This window comes from Musca domestica, unplaced genomic scaffold (assembly GCF_030504385.1).
Source record: "Musca domestica strain aabys unplaced genomic scaffold, Musca_domestica.polishedcontigs.V.1.1 71, whole genome shotgun sequence".
Lineage (NCBI taxonomy): Eukaryota > Metazoa > Arthropoda > Insecta > Diptera > Muscidae > Musca > Musca domestica.
Genome location: NW_026712386.1, coordinates 1,761,733 through 1,789,087, shown reverse-complemented (window position 1 = coordinate 1,789,087; position 27,355 = coordinate 1,761,733). Strand labels below are relative to the sequence as shown.

The window sequence follows — 27,355 nt, the reverse complement described above, 5'->3', positions numbered from 1 at the left end:
ATCAGCTGTTTGAAGTTATAAAATAGAGATACAGAGTATGTTTTATATTTTAAATTTATTTTATCATACATTTTTTCTTGGTTCCCCTCCTCTAATTATTTGCCAGTTTATGATGTCTCTTAACGAAAACCTTGGTCTGGGGGTTAACAATAACTCTTATATTAAATCCGCCCTTTGCTCTAGTAACCAACATTTTAAACTGGCTCATTTGAATTGCCGTAGTATAAAGGCCCAGCTGAAGATTGAGGAGTTAAGGCGTATAATTGTAGATAGCTCATTGCACTTATTTGCTGTATCAGAGACTTGGCTTACTCCTGAAGTTTATAATAATGCAATTTCCATCCCTGGTTATAGAATATGTCGCAATGATCGACAATTCCCTGTTTTTCAAATCTCATTGGCTGGATGTGAATCATTTTTTATTGAATTGGTATTTGGGCATGTTATAGTCTTGTTTGGTGTTGTTTACTTGTCTACGGGTTTTTTACACAATTTTGAAGTCAATCATAGGGAAATGTTTTCCAAATATTCAAATATAGTCGTTTTAGGTGATTTCAACATTAACTTATTTGATGTTTCCAAAGCAAACATTTGTCGCTCATTTTGTGCCAGATACAATATGTCGATAATTCATAACTCAAAGCCATCGCATTTTGATTTAGCCAGAAGGTCGACATCGCTTATAGATTTTATGTTAGTAAGTGATGCTTCTTTCAAACATTTTTCTGGTCAAGTTCAATGTCCGTCTGTTTCAGATCATGCCCTCATCTTTGCATGCCTTATTTTCAATGTTTATTCTCCGTCTAAATTCATAGTTTTTCGAAATTATAATATAATCGGTTGGGATCATTTGTTTACTCTCTTGAGTGAGTTTGATAGCTATGCTTTTTATAGTTCAGTACATGTAAACATGAAATTAACATTTCTAACAAATCTGTTTGCAGATCTTTTTTTCTTGCGTTCCGGTTGTGCGAAAGAAAATTAATGTTAATTCAGACCGCTGGCTTGAAGCAATGGATGTAGATTTTGCTAGATCGGCTAGGGACTTAGCTTTTTCTGCCTTCCAATATAACAGATGTCAAGAAAATTGGTCCACTTACCGCAGATATTAGAATAGGGCTAGGGCCGTAATGCGCAGGGCCAAAAGGACATTTTTCTCTAAACTCTTAGGTAATGCAAATTCTGCTGGAATATGGAAAATACTGAAAAACTATGGATCTGTAGAATCCGATAATACTGCAATTGACATTGATGTCAATGACATTAATAATTTTTTTGACTTCTCTCAATTTACTGACACAGATTCGTCCTTTTCCTTTCGCTGTGTTTCGGAAATTGATGTTCATGAAGTCTTGAGCAAGATCAAATGCAAGTCGGTTGGTGTAGGTGAAATTCCAATAGACTTTCTTAAATTGGATTTTCCATATATTTCTGACTTTGTTCTACATTTAGTGAACTACATTTCAACTAGTTCTTCATTTCCACAAGATTGGGAAACTGCGTGTGTTGTGCCCATTCCAAAATCAAAAAATGTTCAGGGTCCGGAAGACCTCCGCCCGATATCAATACTTCCAGCTATTTCGAAAATCGTAGAAGTTATTTAAAAAAAAACCAAATATTAGAACATACATGCAGTTTAATTTGTGATACACAATATGCCTTCAGACGGGGTCACAGTACTACACATTGACTATTGAGAGCCACAGATTTAATCCGTTTGAATCTTAACGAAGGCAAAGTTAATGTTTTGATATCTCTTGATATTTCAAAAGCTTTCAATTTAATACATTTTTCACTCTTGATTAACAAGTTAAGACACACTTTCATTTCATTTTTCATTAACTGCATGTAAGCTGATACTCTCATACCTTGAGGATAGGACTCAGTTTGTTTCTGTAAATAACTTTAAATCAAATTTGCTTTCCCTTTACAGTGTTGTACCGCAGGGTTCCGTATTGGGCCCGCTATTATTTATCCTTTACGTAAATGACTTACGTGCTTGCATTAATGTGGAATGTTGCACAACATTTCAGTTTGCCGATGATATATTCTTATTATTTACTGGTCGAGGAGATAATTTATCTTTTCTAGATAATACTATCAACACGTGCCTCCATCAATTTTTAATTTGGGCATCTGCAAATCATCTAACAGTTAACTCATCTAAGTCCAAAGCACTGTTGTTTGGCATGTCCAAAAATGCATCATTGAACTTAAACATTGTTTTAGGCAATAATATTATTAGTTTTGTTGAACACCATAAAGTTCTGTTACTATTGATAATGAACTATCGTTTAGTAATCACATTGATATTTTATCTGGCAAAATTTGTTTTTTTTTTTTTGTTAAGAAGAATATACGCATCAAATTTATATATGCCTCTTCATGTTAAGAAACAGGTAGCTCATGCATTGCTTATGTCTACCTTTTTATATGGTATTGAGATTGTGTCAGGTTGCATTGGTGTACATCTCTCTCGGTTGGCGAAAATTGTAAATGCAATTGTACGCTTTGTCTAAAAGATTCCTTTAAGAAGTCACATTTCTGATTATGTTAAGTGTTTTCTGGGTTGTTCCCTTAACAATTTCATATCTTATCGTATCCTGGTAGGATTTTATGATGTAGTTAAAAATGGTGAGCCTGCATCATTAGCAAGATTTTTTTCCTTTTCACATTCAACCAGAAACCCTCAATTGATTATACCTAGGATATGTAGGAATATTTATGCGCGATACTTTGTAGTTCGGATTGCACGCGTTTGGAATGTACTTCCACATGAACTTAGAATATTCTCGCATGCTAATAATGTATTAAAAAGGAAATTGCGAATTCATTTGACAATGAATTAAAATGATGGACTAATCTAGAGTTATTGTTTTCTAGGACATTTATATATTTTTCTTTTCTTAATAATAGATGGCTGGGGAGCCAAGTAAAAAATGGTGTATTTTAGTAAATATGAAAGAGTTGTATTATTACTATAATCTCAGGTTTAATTTTGTAACTAGTAATACTTATACATGGTCTTATAGGCTTTGTATTACAGAAATAGTTGAAATAAATAAATATTTTGAAACAGCAAATATTGTTTCATTTGCATAGCATCAATTTGCTAAATGATGTGCAGCGTGGCTTTAAAAAATATAAGTACGTCATCTCTTTTTCTTGGATCCTTCTGTCGCTTGACTTGGAGAAGGCCTTCGATCGTTTAGATCATATTAAGATGGTGCGTCAATTGCATTTGCTGTACGGTTTTTCTGTCACTGCGTGTTCACTGATATCTTCCTACTTGTCTGGTAGGAGACAGTTGGTTTATGCTAATAATAGTATTAGCTCTATTTTGCCATTGCGGAGTGGGGTTCAGGCGTCGGTGTTGGGACCACTTCTATTCCCACCGCCAAAAACTGAAGCACTTTTATTCGTTACGTTTAATAATATAGACGTATCTGTAACAATATAAATATTGAGTTTGTTTCTGAGTTGCTGTATTTGGGCGTTCTCCTTGATGATCAAGAATCCTCTAGAATAACTTGTTTATATTTGACAGATTTATCCATGATCTAATTTTTCTTAATTATACTTTTTTTAATGAGGATATTTTTGATATGTGCTTTTGTTGGAGTAGATCACTCATCATATAAGCTTATTACTTTAGCTTTGAGCAGGAAATTTTCTCAGATCATATTTTGTATATATACTTTAATTAGTGTTTTTTAATTTATAGAACAGTGTTTGGCTTGCTTGTTTGGGATACCATAGTATTTTGTTGTTGCAAAATCGTCAGGCAAAATCCCATTATTGTTGTTTTTATAATTTTTTAATTTATTTTTATAGTAGTTGAATCATTTTGTTAAGCATATTGTATTCACTTTAATTGACCTTAAGGCTGTATGCATGTGATAGTACAAATAAAAAACTATGCAGTAATGGACTAGGGGTAAACCCAGCAAGAACAGAGCTCGTCCTCTCAGCGAGGAAACGCAAATATACTTTTTTTCACCATCAATGTTAGATGGAGTCACCCTCTCCTCAGAAGCCAAATACCTCTGTACTGTTGTCGACCACCATTTGAACTGGAAGAGTAATATTGAGGAACCTGCAAAGCGAGTCTTAATTGCACCCTACTCTTGCAAGAACTCCATGGGTTCAAGCTGGTGACTTAAATAGCATATTATCGAGTGAATAAATGGGTCAATTATTCCTAACCTATGGAGCTCTAGTCTGGTGACATTCTTTAAGTAAGTCATCCTAAAGACGAAGCATTGACAAAGTTCAAAGAGCCGCGTCGTTACTCATTAGATGTGCATTCAGGAGTACACCTCAAGCCACCTAAATTGATACTCTACTTTGTTTAAATCTTCACGAAGAAGAAAAGGCAATCAGGTATGCCCTTCAACTTAAAAAACTTAAACAATGACGCAGTCAATCTTTTGGATACCCCGCAATCTTAGGTCATGTGGAATGTATAAAAGAAGTCAATACCAATGTCTACATATCACCACGGTTGAATTTCGTACCACTTGGCATCCGCATACTTGTTAGAGACGTATGGACCCGTAACACTCCACCTTTATGCGGTATAGCTGCCTATACTGACGGTGGGACGGGTGCTGGGAACTCCTGTGATATTCTTAATGTACGTAAATCTAACGAACTTACCTACGACTATAGTGTATTCCTGGTAGAAATCTTTGCGAGCCATAGTTCTATTGGCAAACAGAAACAGTGAAGTCAACGGTCCAGAGACTATATACATAGATAGTCAACTAATTACTGTAGGATCTGCCAAGATTAGGAAGAAATTGAAATAGTCAAACATTTACTTTGCCACTGTCCAAATAACACACGGTTTGTCTTCATTCCCTAAAACAAAAAATGCGATAATTCTTTAACTAGTCACAACATTTAAGCGGCTAAAATCGACACGATGTTCTTTTAATCGTGGACAACTATTTATTTAGTCGTGGACTACTATTTATTTAGGATAAACACAACGGACCGGGAGGTCTCCGAGGGGAGCGGTTATTCCAAGGCAACAGCTCGTCTATTAACATAACCTTACTATAATGGGAGATAAAAATAAAATAACAACTTTGAAAATAAGATAAATAATTGCTTAAATCAGTTTTTGTAACCATGTTCCTAGGGCCTTCTTTTCGGAAGTATGTTGATCTGCGTAAAATGTGCCAATGCTTTGAATAATCTAATTACATTTTCGCGGACTAGTAAAAATGGCTAGAACTCAGAATGTACCTATCGAATTTCTTATTAGATTTTTGATTACTAAAGTAAAGAAATGAACTATATCTATGACTAAGTTGTTTCTTTCATTTGAAATGCTCTTCAAAAAAAAAAAAAAAAAAAAAAACAAGTAAAAAAAGCATATGGTACAAATTTGGCAAATTCCAAAAAAAAAATCCGTTTAAAATTCGGTTAAAATCATAAAAATACCGAATGCCTATACGACGACGTAGACCTGCATAGGCAACTTTTGTCATAAGTTATTGCAATATTTAAATGCGAAACTTGAAGAAAAATCTGTTTATAATGTAGCTAAAATCATCAAAATACCGAATATAGGGGGTACCGTTATATGGGGACTATATGAAGGCGTGGACCTGCATAGACAATTTTCTGGTATGGGCTGAAGTATCCATTACGAACTTCACATGAGAAATTTGAAACAATCCCGGTAAATAATGTCGCTAAAATCATCAAAATACCGAATATCGGGGGGTACCGTTACATGGGGGCTATACGAAGACGTGGACCTACATGGCCCATTTTCTGTCTTAAGCCGTAGCATCTATTAAGACCTTTAAATATTAATTTTGAAACAATTCCATTAAAAAATGTCGCTAGAATCATCAAAATACCGCATATCGGGAGGTACCGTTATATGGGGGCTATACGAAGACGTGGACCTACATGGCCCATTTTCAATACCAAAAGTCCTGCAGACATAGTACAAATTTGAGTAAAATTTATCAACCTACTTCATTTCGTTCGGAAGCTAGAGTGATTTCCACAGACGGATAGACGGACAGACGGACGAACATTGATAAATCGACATAGAATTTTATGCTGATCAAGAATATATATACTTTGTGGGGTCTAAAATGTATATTTCGAGGTGTTACAAACGGAATGAGAAACTTAATATACCCTCCATACTATGGTGGAGGGTATAAAAAGAAACCCTAAATAAAGTATGGGAATATCAAATACTAAAATGTATATTACAGTAAAGATAATTAAAATCAACACAGATCTTACTAAGAGGTCCACACATTAAGTATCTCGTGCGGTGAAAGTTGGTATATAATAATTGATAGTATCTACTAGATCTAAATGGAACATTAATTCTAAAAGTTGAGATTAGGAAATCTGAATTTATATTACCAACTAAAATTTTTAGTATCATCACTGAGTTCAACATAATACCTCACCTTTTTATGAGGGTAATCTGATTAATTTTAAAGAAATCACTGTAGATTTCTGAAAGTATTGTTAGTATCCCAAAAAACAAGAGGCGTAAATAACTGTTTTGTTATATATGCATCAGATATTTACAATACCTTAACAATATTTGCCATTTACCATTGTTATTACAAGACAACAACAACAATTGATAAAATATGACTGTCAATGTTACATTGCGACATGAAAGAAGATCTGGAGAAAGACATATTTTAAATTTTAAATGCATACAATTGAAGCTACTCCATTGGAAATGGCTATCTAAATCGCTCTGAATTAAACAAGCTTGTTTCTCAGAATTATGAGTTACAAATAACTTAACATCATCTGCGTACCTTAACAATCTCCAATAATTTCCAAGGTACTTTCTTGCGGAAAAACCGATGGAACATTTATCGATCTTCATGACACCCTTCATACAAAACTATAACGGAATATTTCCAGCCAATTCGGTAGAAAAGGGGAATAAAATGGACTACGACAAGCTTAAAAAGGAAGTCAACAACAAATTACTTAATTACCACTCCAGAGAGGAATTCTCACGCATAATCATAAAAAATTATAGATAACAAAGATATTACCCATAAGAATATGAATGTGAAACAAATAGCAAACTATAAACATACAACCAAATATATAAAAATCAAAAACATAAACAATAAATATATATGAAAGTCAGCGACATCCCCACCAACGTGAATTGGCCCGATTCACCATTCAACCAGCTTGGAGAAGGGGCGCTTCAAACCCCCACCCGATGTAGCAACGTCAGCTTGTCAGATCACACCATCTTTGCCTTTGTATACCTCTTGCACTCGACCTCTTCTCCATTCACTTCCATTATCATTTAGCTCTTCTCGTCAGTGTAGGCAAGTATTCGGCTATCCACTTTTTCCAAAAGTGGTCACGAAGCTGTCTTGAGATACGCCATTGCTTCTTGGGTACTGAAGACTGAGGCTGAACTACAATTTTTCCGGCTGGAGTTTTTGGCAAATTAGGATGACCCAGCAGATCGAATGTATGGCTCTAATGGTCAAACAAGTAAATAAAGCCGGCCACCGTTTTTCATGACGTCGATCAATGGCGACTGAGATTGAACCAAAATAATCTATCCCTGTAGTTTATAGATTTTGACGATGATGTAGCTCTTCACTGCAATTTGTAATGTTTTACATGGAATTTTCATTTTCAAATGTGGAGGAAATAAAAAAAAACATATAAAATCTTATTTAGTGATTCAAAGATTCAAACATTACATTTAATTTGACCATTGTAAATAGTTCTACCTATTCTAGCATTGTGTAATGAAAATGGAAATTTTCTTGGCAGATCTGTCACAAGTTCTATTTCAGGATTTATCATCAATGTACATTCATCTTTTAGTAGGCATAAACCTTCAAACACATCTGAAATTGTTTTAATAATGTCTTCTTAATTTAATGTAATTACAATTCTAACAAAATTCATTATCTTTGCTAGATTTTTGAAATTTGATTCTAGAAAGTGATTTAAGAAATTGTTTTTTTTAGAGATACTTCGTTGTTTTTATATACTTGTTAGAAAAAAATCTTTGTGGTAAAAAAATATAGAGACCAAGGGTAATGAGTAGGGAGACTCGCTCCAAATCTAAAAGTAGAAAAAGAGATAGGCCAATTTTATTTGACTTGAATAGGACCATAAACATCTTGGAAGAAAAACGGCAGAAAACCCAAAATCTAGAAAAAATGGCAGAAGAAAACCAGCGCGGCGAGGGACAAATTATGGATTTTTCTCAAACCATTAATTCGAGAGCCCCGATGTCGAATCCCTTAGGTCCTTCATATCTTCAGGGGGCTGGAGAGGGGTCTGAGACCCAGAGAACTGTTCATAATCCTGAACAGATTAAGGTCTTAGAAACATCCATTAAAAGGGTTCAGTCCGAGATGGGTGATATAAGAAAGACACTTGGGGACTTGACATCCGCAATGGACCAACTTTTGAGAAAACAGGGTGGAAATGTCAGCAACACACCTCAACGTGAGTCCAATGGAATGCTAAACCATGGGGGAATCACAGCGCTCCCGTCTACGGACACTCGTCCAGAAAGGCAGCCAGATGAGACAAGACCCAAAGAGGTGTCCGTAGCACCAACATCGTCTAGTTCAAATAATGGCGGAACAAATGGTTCACACACTAGGACGGTAACCATGGGGACTGGAAAAGAGTTTAGTATAGTTCGACTTAATAAATTGGGTCTTACGTTTGATGGAGGTTCCAACAGTTTAGGAGTTGAAGAGTTCGTTTACCGATTGGAATATTATCAGAAGCAATATAACATACCATGGTCGGAAGTCATAAGAGACTTTCCTCTTATATTGTCCGGTAGAGCGGAGTCTTGGTATTGGCTACTACAAAAGACGCATGGAATCCATAGCTGGGACCATCTTAAATATAGTATTTTGAGCCAATACCAATCGTCTAAGTCAAATTTTGAAATCCTCACAGAACTTGCCCAAAGGAAACAGCAAATCAACGAATCGGTAGACAATTTTTTTCATGCAATGGGTCAAGTTCGAGCCAAATTGGTGCAACCTATCTCGGAATTTGACATGATGAAAATTCTGAAGAAAAACGTTAAAGACAGTATAGGAAGAATTGTATATCCGATTCAAGTGTCATCAGTTGAACAGCTAAGAGTGGAGTGTAATGAGGCCGAGAGGAACTTTTTAAGGCGGGAAAACCGACCTACATTACCAATGGCTCGGCAGCTAAAACACGTTAATGAGATCTCCGAAGATGTGGATGTTAGGTTTTCGGATGAACAAGAGGAGGGTGAATTGAAAGAATTGGCTGCTATGCAGTACAACAGGCAAGTAAAACCCCAACTAACCTGTTGGAATTGCAGGAAATTAGGACATTCTTTCCGCGATTGTGAGGAAGCGACTAGGGCATTATTCTGTTATAAGTGCGGCAACCCTGGAACTACAACCCCCAGATGTAAAATGTGCCAGCAGGGAAATGGGAACAAGGGCGGGGATCAGGAAGGGAGACCCCGTCCGAATTAGACATCCCTGTGGTAAAACGTTTCAGCCTAGAAAAAGTAAAAAGTAGCAGTAATATTATTCCGGGTATGAGACACTATTTATCGGTGAATGAGCGAAAAGAAAATTATGTCAAAGTGAGACAAAAGATATTTGGATGTCCAGAGACACAAAAGTCAGATAAAAAAATTCCGAATATACGGGAAAAATTTATTTCGAAACGAAAAAATTATCAAATTATTAGTGAAGCCATTAGCAGGGCTAGAACCCAACATGACCCCAGACCTTTTGCGGAAATCTATATAGAAGGTCATAAATTAAAGGGCCTGCTGGACACCGGTGCTTCAGTAAGCTTACTGGGAATGGGCTGTAGGGAACTAATAGAAAGTTTAGACTGCGACTTAAAACCGATATTCTCTAATATAAAAACCGCCACAGGAAGTCAACACAGATTGATTGGAAAAATTACCCTGGATATAACGTTAAAAAAGAAATGGAATTTTACTTGTGTCCCGACCTGGAGCAGGAATTGTATTTAGGGGTAGATTTTTGGAGATTGTATAATTTAGCCCCCCAAGTAATACCAGTGGAGGAGATGAAAATAGAACAGTTCCAAAAAGATATTATCGACGGAGATATTTATAAATTAAACCCTCACGAATTGTCCAAAGAACAACAAGAACAGTTGGACAAGGTAATCAGGGGCTTCGATACCTTTGAGGAAAGAAGGCTTGGTAAGACTAGCCTGGAGAAGCATTCGATAAAGCTCGTCGAGGGTGCTGAACCGGTCAAAGACAGGTATTATCCGATCTCTCCGGCGGTACAGGCCATTGTCTATCAGGAAGTAGACAATATGCTACGTCTAAATGTGATAGAGGAAAGCAATAGTCCATGGAGTAATAGGACCACAGTCGTGAGGAAACCCGGAAAGAACAGGTTCTGCTTGGATGCCCGTAAATTGAATAAACTAACAGTAAAGGATGCATACCCGCTCCAGAACATAGACGGCATTCTGAGTAGAATCGATGAAACCCATTATATAAGCAGTGTCGATTTGAAATACGCCTTCTGGCAAATCGAACTAGATGACACGAGTAAAACCTACACAGCGTTTACAGTCCCAGGTCGCCCTTTATACCAATTTAGGGTAATGCCTTTCGGGCTTTGCAATGCGGCTCAACGCTTGTGTAGGCTTATGGATAAAGTTATACCATCACATCTAAAAGAAAATGTGTTCATTTATCTAGATGATCTGCTTATAATATCAGGGGAGTTTGAAGATCATTTGAAATTACTAAAAGAGGTTGCAGAATGTCTCAAGAGGGCGAATCTGACGATTGGGTTAAACAAGTCCCAGTTCTGTTTCAGGGAACTTAGATACCTGGGTTTCATTGTAGGAGATGGAAAATTGAAAACCGACCCCGACAAAGTAAAGGCTATAAAAAACATTAAGGTTCCGAAAAGTGCCAGAGAAGTAAGAAGTTTCTTGGGGACCGCTGGTTGGTATAGACGTTTCATTAGAAACTTTGCCACAATTTCCGCTCCCCTCACAGACACTTTGAAAAAGGGTAAGAAATTTGAGATGAATGATGCTGCGGTGCAGGCTTTTGAAAACCTTAAAAAAGCCTTAACATCCGCCCCGGTCCTTCGACATGCTAATTTTGCGAGGCATTTCTACATTCAATGTGATGCGTCCGAATATGGCATAGGGGCGGTGTTATATCAAATAAATGATAGGAATGAAGAACATCCAATAGCTTTTTATTCCCAAAAGTTAAATGCCTGTCAACGCAATTATAGCGTGACAGAGAAGGAGTGTCTGGCGGCAGTTATGGCGATTAAAAAGTTCCGACCATATGTCGAGCTAATGCCATTTACCGTAATAACTGACCATGCCTCACTAAAATGGCTGATGGGCTTGAAAGACTTGACTGGAAGGTTAGCTAGGTGGTCGTTACAATTACAAGCCTTCGATTTTAACATAGAACATCGAAAAGGAACTGAGAACCTGGTTGCCGATATGCTCTCCAGAGCACCAACGCTCGATGTTAATGAGATTACTCCTGGGGAAATGTTAAACTTTGAGACTACGGAGTTCGAAAGTGAATAGTACAGGGAATTAATCAAAAATATAGATGAAAATAAAAACAAGTTACCCGATCTGAAAATAGAAAATGGGTACGTGTATAAGAAAGTATTTCCGGGTCAAGATGAGAATGAGGAAGTCCGATGGAAGCTATGGATTCCCTCAGGCCTTACTCATGAAATAATCAAAAATGCTCATGACATAACTACGGCGGCACATGGGGGTATGGTAAAAACTCTAGAACGAGTTCGAAGATTTTACTATTGGCCCCGAATGACCGTGCAAGTGAAGCAATATGTAAGAAATTGCCAATTATGCAAAGAATCAAAACCTAGTAACCAACACATGATGCCGAGTATGAGAAAGGAGGTGATCACTGATAGACCTTTTCAAAAACTATATGTGGACTTCCTCGGGAAGTATCCTAGGTCGAAAAGAGGGAATGCTTATATATTTATCGTTGTGGATCACTTCACCAAATTTATATTTCTTAAAGCCATGCAAGAGGCCACTGCAAGAAATGTAGCAAAATTCCTCGTCGAGGAAATTTTTCACAAATTCGGCGTACCTGAGGTCATCCACAGCGATAATGGGGCGCAGTTTGCATCCCAGACCTTTAAGGACCTAATCGAAGGTTATCAAATCAGCCACATAAGAACAGCAGTGTATTCACCCCAATCCAACGCTTCCGAACGTGTCAACCAATCGGTAATAAATGCCATTAGGACTTACCTTGATAAGGATCATAGGGATCGGGACATGTATTTGACAGAAATAGAGTGTGCCCTCAGAAATTCGATACATTCCTCAACAGGTGTAACTCCCTATTTCGCACTTTTTGGTTTTCATCTGTTTTCCAGTGGGAAAGACTACAAGTTAGCCCGAAAATTGATGTCACTGACTGATCATGAACTAAAGGCAATGAATAGACCGGGAAAACTCGAAATTTTAAGGGAAACAATTAAGGAAAATTTACACAATGCATTTGAGAAGAGTTCGGAAAGATACAACAAAAGAGCGCGAGTGATAAAGTTTCGACCAGGACAGGAAGTGTACCGAAGAAACAATGTATTGTCGGATTTTTCAAAAAACATAAATGCAAAATTCTGTAAAAAGTTCATAAAATGTCGGATCGTCAAGCCCGTAGGTCAAAACATGTACGAATTGGAGGATTTGCAAGGGAAAAGTATTGGAGTTTATCACGTAAAGGACATAAAATATTAATGCAATATGGACAATTCTGTGATATGATAAGTGCAATATTAGAAGTAAGAATAGGCTTAATATATGTTGTACTTGTCCATATCCATAAATATGTATCTATATGCAGTATTATTTTATACCTGTGATACATTACCGATGAAGTTCCTGGGTGTATTTTTTGTCCCTGTATAATAGGTTATCCCCCTGTGTGTGGATAAATTTGTATACCTTAATCTAGCTAAGTGATGATCTCAACGACTTACCTGGGACCAAAACTTCTTCCTATCTCACAGATGTTGCACAAAAATCCCAACAGAAGTCCTGAAATGAATTCCAAAAAGTAAAATTCTAATAGTGAGAGATTTAAACATGTATACTTCCCTAATGTCTAGTAAAGCTGTAGAGCCCGGCTAGAAACTCAGGGCGTGAGAGTTCCCCACGTTGGAATTACGGATCTACATCATAACATAGCTTTATCCGCACACCAGTCCTGTCTTTATTCAACGCCAGCCCTGGAGTTTTGTTGCGGAACCACAAAATTCTAAGTCCCAAGCAAAAAAAAAAAAAAATTTTGCGTGGAGGGTACTTAGGAGAGGCATATGTTTGCATCGTGGAAGCCTCTAACCACCTTAAAATTTAGCCCAGTTTTAGTTTTTTTTGGGTGTTGTGTGTATATTCATGAAAAAGGCACTTGCTGAGGGTAACCTTCAAATGACGACAATGGTTAGCCATGCCTGTAAAACAGACACTTGATGCGGGTAACCTTTAATTGTGGTCAGGGTTAGCCATGCCATTAATTTAGTAAAGGAAATGCTGACCATTTAATGGGAGGATTCTGCAGGGGGATACTTTAAAAAAAACCCAGCACTTTATTCACGCGTTGCGATGTAGAAGCCATCAACCTCTGTCGGCAGAACAATTTACGTTCCTAAAGAAATGAAGAATTGATCTACCAAAAGTTTGTGGGGCTTCCTTCACACAGCAACATGCGGCAAAACCTGAAACGAAAAGAAAAATATATATTAGTAAAAATAAAGATAATATTTGTTTGGACGTAATAGAAGAATGCCGCAGCAGCTCGGTTATGAAAATGCCTTTTGTTCTTTGTTTACATTCTTATATTCGTCATTTGACAGCAGACTATCGCGTTGCCAACGAAATGTTTTGATAGCAATGTATTATCAGCACAATGGCGGAATATGCATTCTTGGGGGAGACCAAATAATTGAAGGCTTTCTGAATAAAGAGAAAAACCTATGCATAAGGGTACCGCCCAGTGAAAGGGACAAATACTAGGGATAAAACAAGGATAACAATAAGGGATAGATCAATATGTCGGTTAATGGAAAGCTGCCATTTTTCTCTCTAAGCTTATAAATAAGTGTTAAAACCAGAGAACGGTGATTTTAAGTATTGGTGCTGAGTGAGAAACTTTAACATCTCTGTGGGAATAAAGTACAAAGTTTTTGTAAAAATTATAAAGTGAATTTAAATATAATAAAAGCGATATCTGCCGAATATTGATTTGATTAAGATAAAGGTAAAACAAGAAAACAGTGTCTTACGAACGAAGAAGTTGATTTTTTTATCGTGTAAAATAGGTGACTATCGCAGGGTGTTGTTATGAATAAAGTGGTCAAAGTCCAATTTTATCCTCAGACGCAGTATTGAACCAGCAATCAAGAAAGGTAATGTGCAGGTTTCGGCCTTTAATAAGTATAGAGTAATGGTAAGACATGGTTTGTTTCCTTTAGGCCACCAGAAACCTTGTTTGTTGGACGGAAGTGTCGTAGAGGAAATATAGCCACTAAAATAGATTACCCAAGTAGAAAGCCGGAAAAAAGGTAGGACATTAGTATTGCCAATTACCTTAGGGCGCAGAGCCCACTGCCATCTAGTGGAAACACCCGAGCTGACAAAAACTTTGCAAAAGCTCAGTACCAGAACTTTACCAGAGAATATATAACTTTGTGCCCGAGCGAATTTACGTATAACAGTTATAATTCGCCGAAGTATCTCTGCCACAGTCAGTCCCGTATAAAAAGACTGGCATTTGGTTATGTGACGACTGATTGAGATCAAAATAATCATAACCAGTTAAAATCGTCAAAGAAAATAATTGTCATAAAGTATCTTTAGTTTCTAAGTGTATAACGTATTGTATGATTTATTTATATTTTGCTTTGCATGTTATTTTGATTTTTTTTTATCCAAATTGACTATTTTTATTTGAGTGTAAATGATAACGTTTCCTTTTTCCTTTTTGGATATACTTTTTTGGAAATACCTAAAATTCCCTCGTCTAGTTTACGTCGTATTTGTTTCACATTAGGAACCACAATTGTGCATCTGGTGATATAGTTGATCCTAAGCCATAGGTTGTCTATAATAGAGCTCTATTAGGAAATCTAGGTTATTGGAGTTTATTGAGCATAGTCCACTGATAAGGACGTAGTTTTGCAAAATATTGTGGGTTCTAATAGACCAGTCGGTCAATCGTTCTGTTTATCAAGATTTGTTTTATTTGGTTCAAAGAACCTTTCGACATTCCTCTGGTCATAGAGAAGATACTATAAAAAAGAAGAACATCAAACTATATTTTATTAATTTTTTTTTGTTCTATATTTTATTGTGTCTCAGTTTTTTTTTATTAATTTTAAACAGTAATAATTAAGGAAAAAGGATACCTAATCATAAAATAAAATCAACATTTTTTTTAATAAATGTAATGTGAATCTGTAGACAATTAGAAATATGATAGTTTAACTGAAAAGGAAAGGAGGGAAAGGATGATGAGGTGAGTGGTGGTACTTCCAGCGGTAATAGGGGTCATCAAGGCAAGATCGGTAGGATGACTATGGTCGGGTGGGCGGCTAAGTTTGACTCTGAACCCGGAGTCCGGAGTTTTGATGGGAGAAGTTAAAGTAAATTATCGATAGGAATAGACCAAATCGATTGTGTACGTTCCTGGGCTAGAGATGTCGGGATGGAACCTGCCCCAAGAGAGTCGGCAGAGTTAGTCGGCGATATAGAGGCATCGTTCTGGCTCCGCTTAAAAGGACATGTAACAAGATTCAGACGAATAATATTTTAACAAGATAAGTTTGCAATATAAAATACACAACAATAGACCATTTTTGAGATTTTAAACTTATTTCAACTTCATCAGTTTTCGGCAGGGCTTCACCATTGAATGAAGAAACCTTTGACTTCGTTGGTGGGATTGCTGCTGATTTTGCTGTCTGTCCTCTTTTATTGCAGTTATAACAAATGCTGTTCTCGACTGGACAATTAGTCTTATGTGGGCTTTCCCACATTTGCGACAAAATTTTTTCTTTAATAAGTGTACACTCACAACGCATATGTTGTTTTTTTGTGAGAGTTGCGATGCATTCACTGCTTCTTGCAATATCAATAGCCTTTTCAAGTGATAGTTCACCTTCGCTCAATAGTCGTTCTTTTATATGTTGAAAACTAACGGACATTCAACAAATAAATATACCGTTAAACAAACTGTCTCTCAAACTTCCAAATTCACATGATAACAGCGTGTGATGCCGTTTGTTGCATGTAGTGCAATTGTGAATGTTGTTGCATTTAGAAGCTTCATTCCGTGAGATAAACTATTCAAGCAACAGAAGTGTTTCTTACTGTGCTGATTCTTTCAGTAACTGAATTTATGACAAACTCTTAGATGATACATTTGCCGTGAACCAAGCGCACATGATTTAGGCGAGGATGTACGAAGTAACCTTGAGAAATAAGGGGCACTTCGGGCCGTGACAGAATATGATGTATTCGTTGCACCATTCGTAGAAAGGGGACGTTTATCATTGTTTAGAGAATCGATGCCACGCAAGCAGGCCAGAGTTGGGATCCTTTCTGTAAGAAAATGATCCAAATCTTTTCACAAAGACAAAGTAGATTTGTTTTTTATGCTTTGTGTCCAAAGCACCACGCAGTTCTTAGGTAACCTTTGAAGACCCGGGAAAACTAGAATAGGATCCCAGCCTTCAGTCGAAACATCATAATTTGACATGGACGCAAAACACCCGTTTATTCCTCTTTGTAATTTCTTTAACCCTGCATTAGTTTTTTTTTGTCTAAAACTCAAAAGTCAAAGAGGAGCTTAAGTAGGTGGTTCACCAAAATTTGAGGATTGTCTTATGTTGATAACAGTGCACTCCCTGCTAGGTTAAAGTTTTTGTGGGTAACCGTAAACTTGGACACAATTTCGTGGGCATCGCAACTTGTTTTATTATTCAAATGGCATGAAAGCTCTATATCGGTTATGCCGCTGTTGTTTATATAAATGGCAGAAAAATAAGTCCCTGAACGTAGGCCAGGAAAGAAAATCGTCATTGAACACTTCGATGTCACAGGGTGGCAAATTTAACCTGTGACCAGAATTTTCATTTCCACATGATGTGAATGATGAATTGTTGGATGTTTCGGATCGATGCAAAAAATTCGATACGGGGGTTATCGAAACGGGGTTATCTATATGAGATTTAGGTGAAGTTAATGCATCAGGAGACTTTGGCAGAGCCCGTAGTGCAGCTAGCTTTCTGTCTATAAACGCTAGAACATTAAAAAACATTTGTAGGCGACATCGTATTTGATGTCGGCGGCTGAAATGTCGTCCTAATTAGAATTTTTATCATCACGGAATTTAACTTTATCTCATAGAGTTCTGACCTCAGCTCCTTGTAATTGTAGAATATAAACATCAAGATCTTCGTCCCGTTGGGAACTGAAATTGGTATCAAATTTTACCAAAGCATTAGTAGCTCGGATGAATAAATCCAAAGAAGTGAGTGGCATTTTAAATGCGAATCAGAAGCAGAACAAGTGAACAATGTTTATTTGGACACGTAATGTCTTGTTTGAAAAACAAATGCAGCTGTAGAATTCAGAACTGCAGCGAAAATACAAAAAACTTGTTCTTTAATTTGCACGAAAATGCGTAAAATACTTCAATACGACAGGTAATGTCAAGAAAATCAATATTTATTTAATGAAAATACACTGATTGTAAATAATCGTGTAGTACTCGCAGTATCAATTGAGGTTTGACGTGATTAAACCATAAGAAATAAAATATAAATGAAGAAATTGTTCAACATTTTCTCTCAGTTGATTTAACAATTTCAAAAATTATGTATAATGTATCGTAAAATATACGTAATTTGTGACAAAATTTTTCAAACAAAAAAGGTTAGGAATCGAAAAACACAAAAATAAATAGAAATCACTAAAGCCGATAGTAGATTGCTTGAAATATATGGTGCACCATAAAACAATTTTCTCGAAATAACTCGCAGTAAAAAATAGTAATGTTTGTATTAAACGTTATTTAATAATATATTACTATGCATATATATTTAAGTATATATACCGAAAGTAGGGTGTATTGTATCGGAGACACAAGCTATATTTGTTATTGGTTGATGTTCGAAGAAATAGACACAAAATTTAATTAAAAATTACACTTTCAATTTGTCAACAAATAAAATGTAGATAAATTATCGTGAACCCACCTACTGTATGCGATTAGCTATTGTTTATCAGTAAGTGTCACTATTGTAATTTACACGAATATGTAAACAAAGAGGAACCGACAGTCAGCAGTGATGACAAAAAATATTCTTTTATATTGTTGTGTTTTACTAACTTACAAGAATATGAAAACACAACAATAACGTACGTTAAAAGCAGTAGTGTAAACAATATAAAAAATGTGCAGTCGAACATCAACTTCTGTTGACTTTAGACTTTTCGCTCTCATCGCTTTGCTGTTTTATTTTGAACAACAACAAAAAATCCAAAAAAAAAAAATTCGCCAAAAACAAACAAACATAAGTGGCTTTTTAATTTTTTATTTCTGAAGTTTTTTGAAGTAAAGATTTAAAAGAATATATAAACTAAATTAAATATGGCGGGAGTTGGAGAACCTCCTCCTCCACATACGACACCTTCTCCTTTGGGGTAACAAAATAAAAGATAAGCCAGTAGAATTGCAAATGAAACAAAAGTATTAAAAAAGAATAATGTGAAGCCGGTAAAAACTCCAAACACCAATGCAAACGCATATTCATCACCCAGTAATGGAAACACGGATGAATACAATTACAATTTGCAAAATAAAGATTCCATTTTGTATCTACCGTATCATCCTGGTACTTTCTTTGTATTAGTTTCTTCAGAAACCCGTATCAGCACAAGAAAGAAAATTTGCGAACTACACCTCTTTGTCAAACTTCAGAAAATAAACATCACAGATTATGCCTGCAATAATGTTGGAAACATCCCCTTCAGGTTAACCTTTAATAACGCAGTCTCAGCAAACTCCTCTGCCCAAAATGTAAATTTAAAACAAATAGACCTCAAAGCCTTCATTCCAGAAAAATTAGTGCAACGTTTCTACATCATTAAAAACGTAGCAAAATGTATTACCGTTATTACGATAAAGCAACAAATTGATGCCAACAACGACGTAGTGTCAGTTTATCGGTTCTCAAGAAAAACCAAAAACAATACTTTTGAATACACTGAAACCATTAAAATTTGTATCATATACGATGGCTTACCCACTGAAACCACACTAACTCCAGAACTGTGTGTGCCTCTATTAGCCTCTATTTGAATTGTGCCATTTCGTTGCAGGTCAAGGAAAAAATGTCTAAATTGCGGTACAGGGAACAAAAATGTCAGGATTGTCGGTCAACTACTACTTGCAAAGATATATGCAGCTCGCTGCGTTGTATTCTTTGCAGCAGTATTGATCACTTTGCAACGGACTGATAACAATGCCCAAAGTAGAAATCGGAGAGAAACATACGCAGTATAATGGCCCCTTCCAATCTGTCAAGAAAGGAAGTAGTTTAAAAGTATCCGGAAACACAAAATCGTTTTCAAATATTATCAGAAGATAAATATAATACTACATTTCCGCCTTTAATAAAAAACAGTGTTCAAAAAAGAAGTACTCATGATGTAATAAACAGAAGAGTTACATGACCAAAATACAGCGAAATCGCTTCACCTCGAAACCAAACCCGTCACGTCGTGGCCGATCCAGATAACGCCATCCAAATTTTTAACCAAGAAAGTTTCTCTAAAGTAACTGAATTAGACAAAAACTCTTTCAATCTTTGCAAAGAAATGTCCCATTTGAAGCAAGAAAATCATTTATAAATAAATAACACACCACCATAATTATCACTTTTTTATTTTTTGATACATTTTTGTAATCTTGAAGGAATGATACATTTTTACTTTCATCAATATTAAATATTTCACTAAGGAAGCCTATAAAACTCGAGTAAGAATTTATCATCCTTTCAAGACTCTTTAAAAGAAACATTGTTTTCAAAAAGGTCTTATTTGAAAGCCCTCTGAACATACTCATATCTCACACTACTAATATAATAAAAAATTGTACTTAAGTTTCAGTTTATTCCCCTTATTCGGCTTAATGCGTCACAATAATAAAACGGGCTTATCAAATTAATATCTCTAGTTAAAAATCAACCAAACACTCTTACTTGACTTTAATGCGAGACATTCTGCATATGGTGATATATTTGTCTCATAACGTGGAAATACTATAAAAGAAATTTTTGACTTTCTATGTTAAAATGATGGTACATTTAAAAAAGCTGTTACTGACTTAAGAGGATCCGTTTTGAACCTATCCTTACAAATTCTAATTTACCCATACAATGGAAAACCATCAATTCTATGATTGGTAGAAATAAGAAGGTAAAGTCATGTAATCATAGGTTTACATTTTTTTTTTTTCAAATTTATATATTTGACAGCATCTCATTGTCGAGATCTATATTCATAAATCTATTGTATGTGCATACAAAATCAGAGAAGGGAACTGTTTTTTATGCATTAAAATTTGACAAGATAAATTACAGAAAATCCACAGCTGGGAATGCTAATATGAAATGAGGTTACCTCTATTTCATTGTACCATAGATTGGTGGGAGCCATCACCTTCCCATAATACTAAATTTGGAGAACATCAAAGGCAAAGGGCAACAATTTTTGGCAAAAAAGCTGTAACTGTTGCCTAACTTTGGAAAACTATCTGTAAACCCAAGTATATCATACACAGACCTCGCCATTAAGGATGGTTTCTCTTTAATCTACAAACACCTAAGGAGAGAATGGAATGAGCATTACAAAAATATTACAACTACAAAAGGCACATACTTTTCCCAATTTTTTTCTGAACCACCTACTCGCTATTGGTTTTCCGGTACTGTAACGACCCAAATTCCCTTCTTCTTGCTGAGATCTGCCACAGAAATTTATAAAGTGACCAATAGAGAGTAAAAACGCAAGTTGTTTGTGTTTCAAGCAAATATATTTATTTTATTCAGAATTGATGGGGTTTACTTATATATAACAGCTCTTTTGAGAATATATATGTATATATAAAGCCGCAAATTTAGCGGTACAAAGAAAGTCCTTGCTCTGCTGATGCTGGTTATTCTCCTGTATTTGTCGGAGTACCCCCCTCGAGGGGTTGAGTAACGTAGAAACCAAGGGTTTAGACACCTCAAGGGGTTAAACGGTGATACCCGAAGGTCTTGAACACCTTAATAAGGCTGATAAGGAAGAACCTCACCTCGAGGGGTTGAATTACGTAAAAACCAAGGGTTTAGACACCTCAAGGGGTTAAACGGTGATACCCGAAGGGCTTGAAAAGGCTTTAAACACCTCAAGGGGGTTAAAAACGACGAAAACCCGAGGGCTGCAACACCTCAAGGGGACTTAAACTAAGAAATCCGAAGTACTTGCACACCTCAAGGAATTAATGACGAAGAACCCAAGGTCTTCCACACCTCAAGTGGTTAAACGATGGAACCCGAGGGCTTTCGACACCTCAAGGTTTGAAATCTAGTTGGAGAACGCGAGTTACCGAGGGCTCTGAACACCTCTTACAGTCTTTTTTTTTTTATCTTGTCACCACTCTGATTGTATTCTTCGCTCTTGTCCTCTTCACAAACTGAAAATAACTTCTGAGAGGATTCTTCCTTTTTATAAGATCGCCGCATGTCACGTGGTTCACTGTCATGCATGGTCTTTATTTTTATGCCATGCCTGAAACTGGTTGTCCACAATCGATGTTGACGAGGTTACCGGTACGACCACCACAGTGGATACTGTCGTGTGTGTTGGCCATATTCGGTTTCCGACTCCGAGTCCGGTGCATACAGAGGGGATAGAGCCAAATCCATGTTACGTACGGGAGTTGGTGGAAATCCCATGTCCATGAACAGGGTGCGACCTGGAGTCGGTGGTAAGTCGGTTAGGGTGTCTCCGGCTGCCACGGGTAACGCCGTTAGAGGGGGGAGGGGAGGGAGAGACGGTGAGGTACCGTCAGATGAGATGACGATAGTCTCGATACTAGCGGTGAGGACGATGGCACTTAATGTCGCATCTTCTTTTTGTTGTGGGATCTCCTCTTTTTGGGTTCGGTGGTGCTGGCCCTCTTGGATGGCTTAGGGGCAGGTGTGGACCTGGCGTTCTTTTTCCGCAGGGCATCTGTTTCCTTCTCGGTCAACCTTGTGAGTACAACTGAGCAGGGTTTGAGCGACTCCACAAGCTGGTATTGGTGCTTGAAAAAAGCCTTCGTACGCAATGGTTGGGTGGGTTTGTCCATTATTGACTTTTGGGAATCTGTTGGGGTAGAAAAGCAGTATCTATATTAATAGATGTTCAGACGGTGAGACGAAAGGTTTCATATCGCCGAGGTGAGCGTTCCTTTCGTGTTTCCCGTTAACTTTCCGAACCCTCGCGATAACCTCAGATGGGAAATTGATAATTTCGAAAGGCCCATCGAATTTAGGTGACAATTTCGCCGCGAAATTTTCTGTCGCTTTTGACAATGGGTATTGTTTTACCAATACCAGGTCCGACAACTGGAGCCCACTTACGAGGTTATACCGTCTTTTCTGATTTTCTCCAGCTTGAGCCAAATTCTTCTTTACTGTTTGGAAATCTCACGTAGTCCGACCGCCCTCTTTGAAGGTTCTATAACTCGAGCACCGATGGTTATCTCATCGAACAAAGCACCTGGAAGCCTTAGTTCTCGACCCTGCAACATAAAAAAGGCCGGGCTGTACCCCGTTGACTCAGAAAGGCTTGAATTTACTGCCAACGTAATTTCCGGAGCTGGTTGTCTGATAGTTGAGCGGTAACTGTCTTTATCGCTCGGTTGGCTCGCTCCGCAGGGTTTTCCACTGTACAATATGGCGCAGTAAATTGTCGGCGAACTTCAGTTTCTTACAGGAAAACCGTCAGCACCTTACTAGTGAACTGGCTGCCGTAATCGGTAATGAGAAACTTCTGCCCTTCCCTAAATTCTTTTATCACGCCTTCTGCCGTAGCTTTCCGCATCGCGACTATCTCAACCCACTTCGTGAAACGATCGAGAAATACCAAGAACAGGCCAGGTCATACCAGGCCAATAATAGAGCCCAAACGTTCTGTTGATGGTCTTCCGGATACCTAGATGTCCGGCTGCTGGTTGGCTATGATTTTCCTGAAGAACTCGCTCACGCAGTTGGGAAGGGACGCATAACTTCTAAGGTGTGTGGAGCTCGTCATCCTTGGTCCTTTGAATGTGCCTATACAAGTTTGAGGCTACTATGGCGTAATCCGGAAACTTCTCCGGGCTCCTCTCAATCACTTGCAATTTTTCTTTAATCCAGGGGCACTGAGTATATATATATATATATATATATATATATATATATATATATATATATATATATATATATATATATATATATTAAAAATTCATTATATACACAAATTTGGGCTTCTCGCAAACATGGCTATTAACTTCGTCTGCAAACATTTCTCGGCATTCAAACTGGTTGTCCACAATCGATGTTGACGAGGTTACCGGTACGACCACCACAGTGGATACTGTCGGAAGGTTCGGGCTTCTCACTTGCTCTAACCGGCGGTTTATATTGGGTTGGCCATATTCGGTTTCCGACTCCGAGTCCGGTGCATACAGAGGGGATAGAGCCAAATCCATGTTACGTACGGGAGTTGGTGGAAATCCCATGTCCATGAACAGGGTGCGACCTGGAGTCGGTGGTAAGTCGGTTAGGGTGTCTCCGGCTGCAGATGACGATAGTCTCGATACTAGCGGTGAGGACGATGGCACTTAATGTCGCATCTTCTTTTTGTTGTGGGATCTCCTCTTTTTGGGTTCGGTGGTGCTGGCCCTCTTGGATGGCTTAGGGGCAGGTGTGGACCTGGCGTTCTTTTTCCGCAGGGCATCTGTTTCCTTCTCGGTCAACCTCGTGAATACAACTGAGCAGGGTTTGAGCGACTCCACAAGCTGGTATTGGTGCTTGAAAAAAGCCTTCGTACGCAATGGTTGGGTGGGTTTGTCCATTATTGACTTTTGGGAATCTGTTGGGGTAGAAAAGCAGTATCTATATTAATAGATGTTCAGACGGTGAGACGAAAGGTTTCATATCGCCGAGGTGAGCGTTCCTTTCGTGTTTCCCGTTAACTTTCCGAACCCTCGCGATAACCTCAGATGGGAAATTGATAATTTCGAAAGGCCCATCGAATTTAGGTGGCAATTTCGCCGCGAAATTTTCTGTCGCTTTTGACAATGGGTATTGTTTTACCAATACCAGGTCCGACAACTGGAGCCCACTTACGAGGTTATACCGTCTTTTCTGATTTTCTCCAGCTTGAGCCAAATTCTTCTTTACTATTTGGAAATCTCACGTAGTCCGACCGCCCTCTTTGAAGATTCTATAACTCGAGCACCGATGGTTATCTCATCGAACAAAGCACCTGGAAGCCTTAGTTCTCGACCCTGCAACATAAAAAAGGCCGGGCTGTACCCCGTTGACTCAGAAAGGCTTGAATTTACTGCCAACGTAATTTCCGGAGCTGGTTGTCTGATAGTTGAGCGGTAACTGTCTTTATAGCTCGGTTGGCTCGCTCCGCAGGGTTTTCCACTGTACAATATGGCGCAGTAAATTGTCGGCGAACTTCAGTTTCTTGCAGGAAAACCGTCAGCACCTTACTAGTGAACTGGCTGCCGTAATCGGTAATGAGAAACTTCTGCCCTTCCCTAAATTCTTTTATCACGCCTTCTGCCGTAGCTTTCCGCATCGCGACTATCTCAACCCACTTCGTGAAACGATCGAGAAATACCAAGAACAGGCCAGGTCATACCAGGCCAATAATAGAGCCCAAACGTTCTGTTGATGGTCTTCCGGATACCTAGATGTCCGGCTGCTGGTTGGCTATGATTTTCCTGAAGAACTCGCTCACGCAGTTGGGAAGGGACGCTGAGTATATATATATATATATATATTCTTCTAAACTTCTAACGGCTTTTAATCAAGTATGCAAAAAATCTGTGGCTGACAACTGTCATATTTTGTTGATGTGATCCCTCACAAATAAAATCCCGTTATTTTTGTTATAAGCTAAGCGACGCTTTGGCCTAGCGTAGTGATTGTATGTTGGTGCCTATAGAAAATAGTGTGCAATAAAATAAAGTCAACTGAGGAAAAAACTAAAATTTAAAATTAAAACAGTGAATTCGTGATAAAATATGTTTTAAATGGTAAGTTTGTCTTCCTCTTATATAATTCTTTTAGTAACGTGTGTAAAATAATCAATTAGGTCCAAACATGGGACGAGGAAAGCATTGCACTGACGAGCGCCGGGAGGCAATAAAAAAAAATACGTAATGAAGGTAAAAGCTACAGCGAAATTGCAAAAATATTTAAATGTTCCAAGAAAATGGTCGAAAATGCTGTAAAGTATAAGCCAAAACCAGAAAAAAGGGAAATGAAATCAAAAATTTCAGAGCAAACAAAAAGAAAAATATTGCGCCATGTCAAAAAGGACCCTTTTGTTACATCTTCAGCATTGAAAAAAGAGTATGATTTGAATGTTGACACATCTACAATAAGAAGAATGTTAATTCAAAACGATTTAAAGGCTAAAAGTGCCCGGAAAGTTCCGTTCCTCTCAAAACGAAACATAGGAAAAAGATTGGAGTTCGCCAGGAAACATGTGAATTGGCCGGCGAACAAGTGGCGAAATATTTTGTGGTCAGATGAAACAAAAGTAAATTTGTTTAACTCTGACCGAGTCGTACCTGTTGTCCGAAGACCTCCTAATACCGAATTTCATCCTAAATATACAATCAAAACCGTTAAACATGGTGGAGGAAATGTAATGGTTTGGGGCTGTTTTTCCTACTATGGTACTGGGCCTATATATAGGATTGAGAGTGTTATGGACGCCAATTTGTACACAGAAATTTTAAATGACACTATGATGCCTTATGCTGAATGGAATATGCCGCTTAGATGGGTGTTTCAACAAGACAACGACCCGAAACACACGTCTAAGCGGGCAAAAGCTTTGTTCGAAAACAATGGAGTCGAAGTTTTAAGCTGGCCTGCTCAGTCGCCAGACTTAAATCCCATTGAGAATTTGTGGAGAGAAGTGAAAGTGGCTCTTAAAGGAAAGAATCCTTCTAATAAAGATGAGCTGTGGACATTTATCAAAGCTGCGTGGGAGAATATTCCAATAAAGACTTGCCAGGCACTTGTGGACTCTATGCCAAGACGATGCTTAGCAGTAATAAAAAATAATGGTCATGCTACTAAGTACTAATCAACAATAAGTGAGAATTAAATTAATTTGTTTCTATTAGTACAGGAATTTTCAAAAAAAGTTACATGACTCTATTTTAATGCACAGCAAAATTAGTGTTTTTGAAGTATTTTTATTTTTATTGTTGTGTTATGTTTTTAATTACCACGTGAATACTGTAATATTTTATGTTTGTACATAAATAAAATATCCAAAAGAAAAAAGTTAACAAAAGTTTCAAAAAATTTTATTTTTTTAAATGTTTCTATCTGGGTTACGAGCGACTCTATTTCATTTCACACCACTGTATATATATATATATATATATATATATATATATATATATATATATATATATATATATATATATATATATATATATATATATATATATATATATATATATATATATATATATATATATATATATATATATATATATATATATATACAGTGGTGTGAAATGAAATAGAGTCGCTCGTAACCCAGATAGAAACATTTAAAAAAATAAAATTTTTTGAAACTTTTGTTAACTTTTTTCTTTTGGATATTTTATTTATGTACAAACATAAAATATTACAGTATTCACGTGGTAATTAAAAACATAACACAACAATATATTTAAAAATTCATTATATACACAAATTTGGGCTTCTCGCAAACATGGCTATTAACTTCGTCTGCAAACATTTCTCGGCATTCAAACTGGTTGTCCACAATCGATGTTGACGAGGTTACCGGTACGACCACCACAGTGGATACTGTCGGAAGGTTCGGGCTTCTCACTTGCTCTAACCGGCGGTTTATATTGGGTTGGCCATATTCGGTTTCCGACTCCGAGTCCGGTGCATACAGAGGGGATAGAGCCAAATCCATGTTACGTACGGGAGTT

At 37.2% G+C, this 27,355-nt stretch overlaps 1 protein-coding gene and 1 long non-coding RNA gene across 3 annotated transcripts in view; both read left to right on the top strand.

The window, feature by feature from the left end:
- LOC101888675 (uncharacterized) overlaps nt 1–27,355 on the top strand; it is a 72,518-nt gene that overhangs the window by 31,506 nt on the left and 13,657 nt on the right. Inside the window, exon 4 of one of the 2 annotated variants that reach the window (XM_059130286.1) lies at nt 19,456–19,908. The exons of the other annotated variant lie outside the window; for it this stretch is intronic. Coding sequence (XP_058986269.1) covers nt 19,456–19,639 — 184 coding nt within the window. The 3' untranslated portion in view covers nt 19,640–19,908. Of the gene's footprint in view, nt 1–19,455; nt 19,909–27,355 lie in introns of those variants that run through there. 2 annotated transcript variants of the gene reach the window in all.
- LOC131806314 (uncharacterized) lies at nt 13,384–15,542 on the top strand. Its single transcript, XR_009343999.1, has 3 exons — nt 13,384–14,329; nt 14,391–14,477; nt 14,544–15,542. It is a non-coding gene; the product is annotated as an uncharacterized LOC131806314 (long non-coding RNA).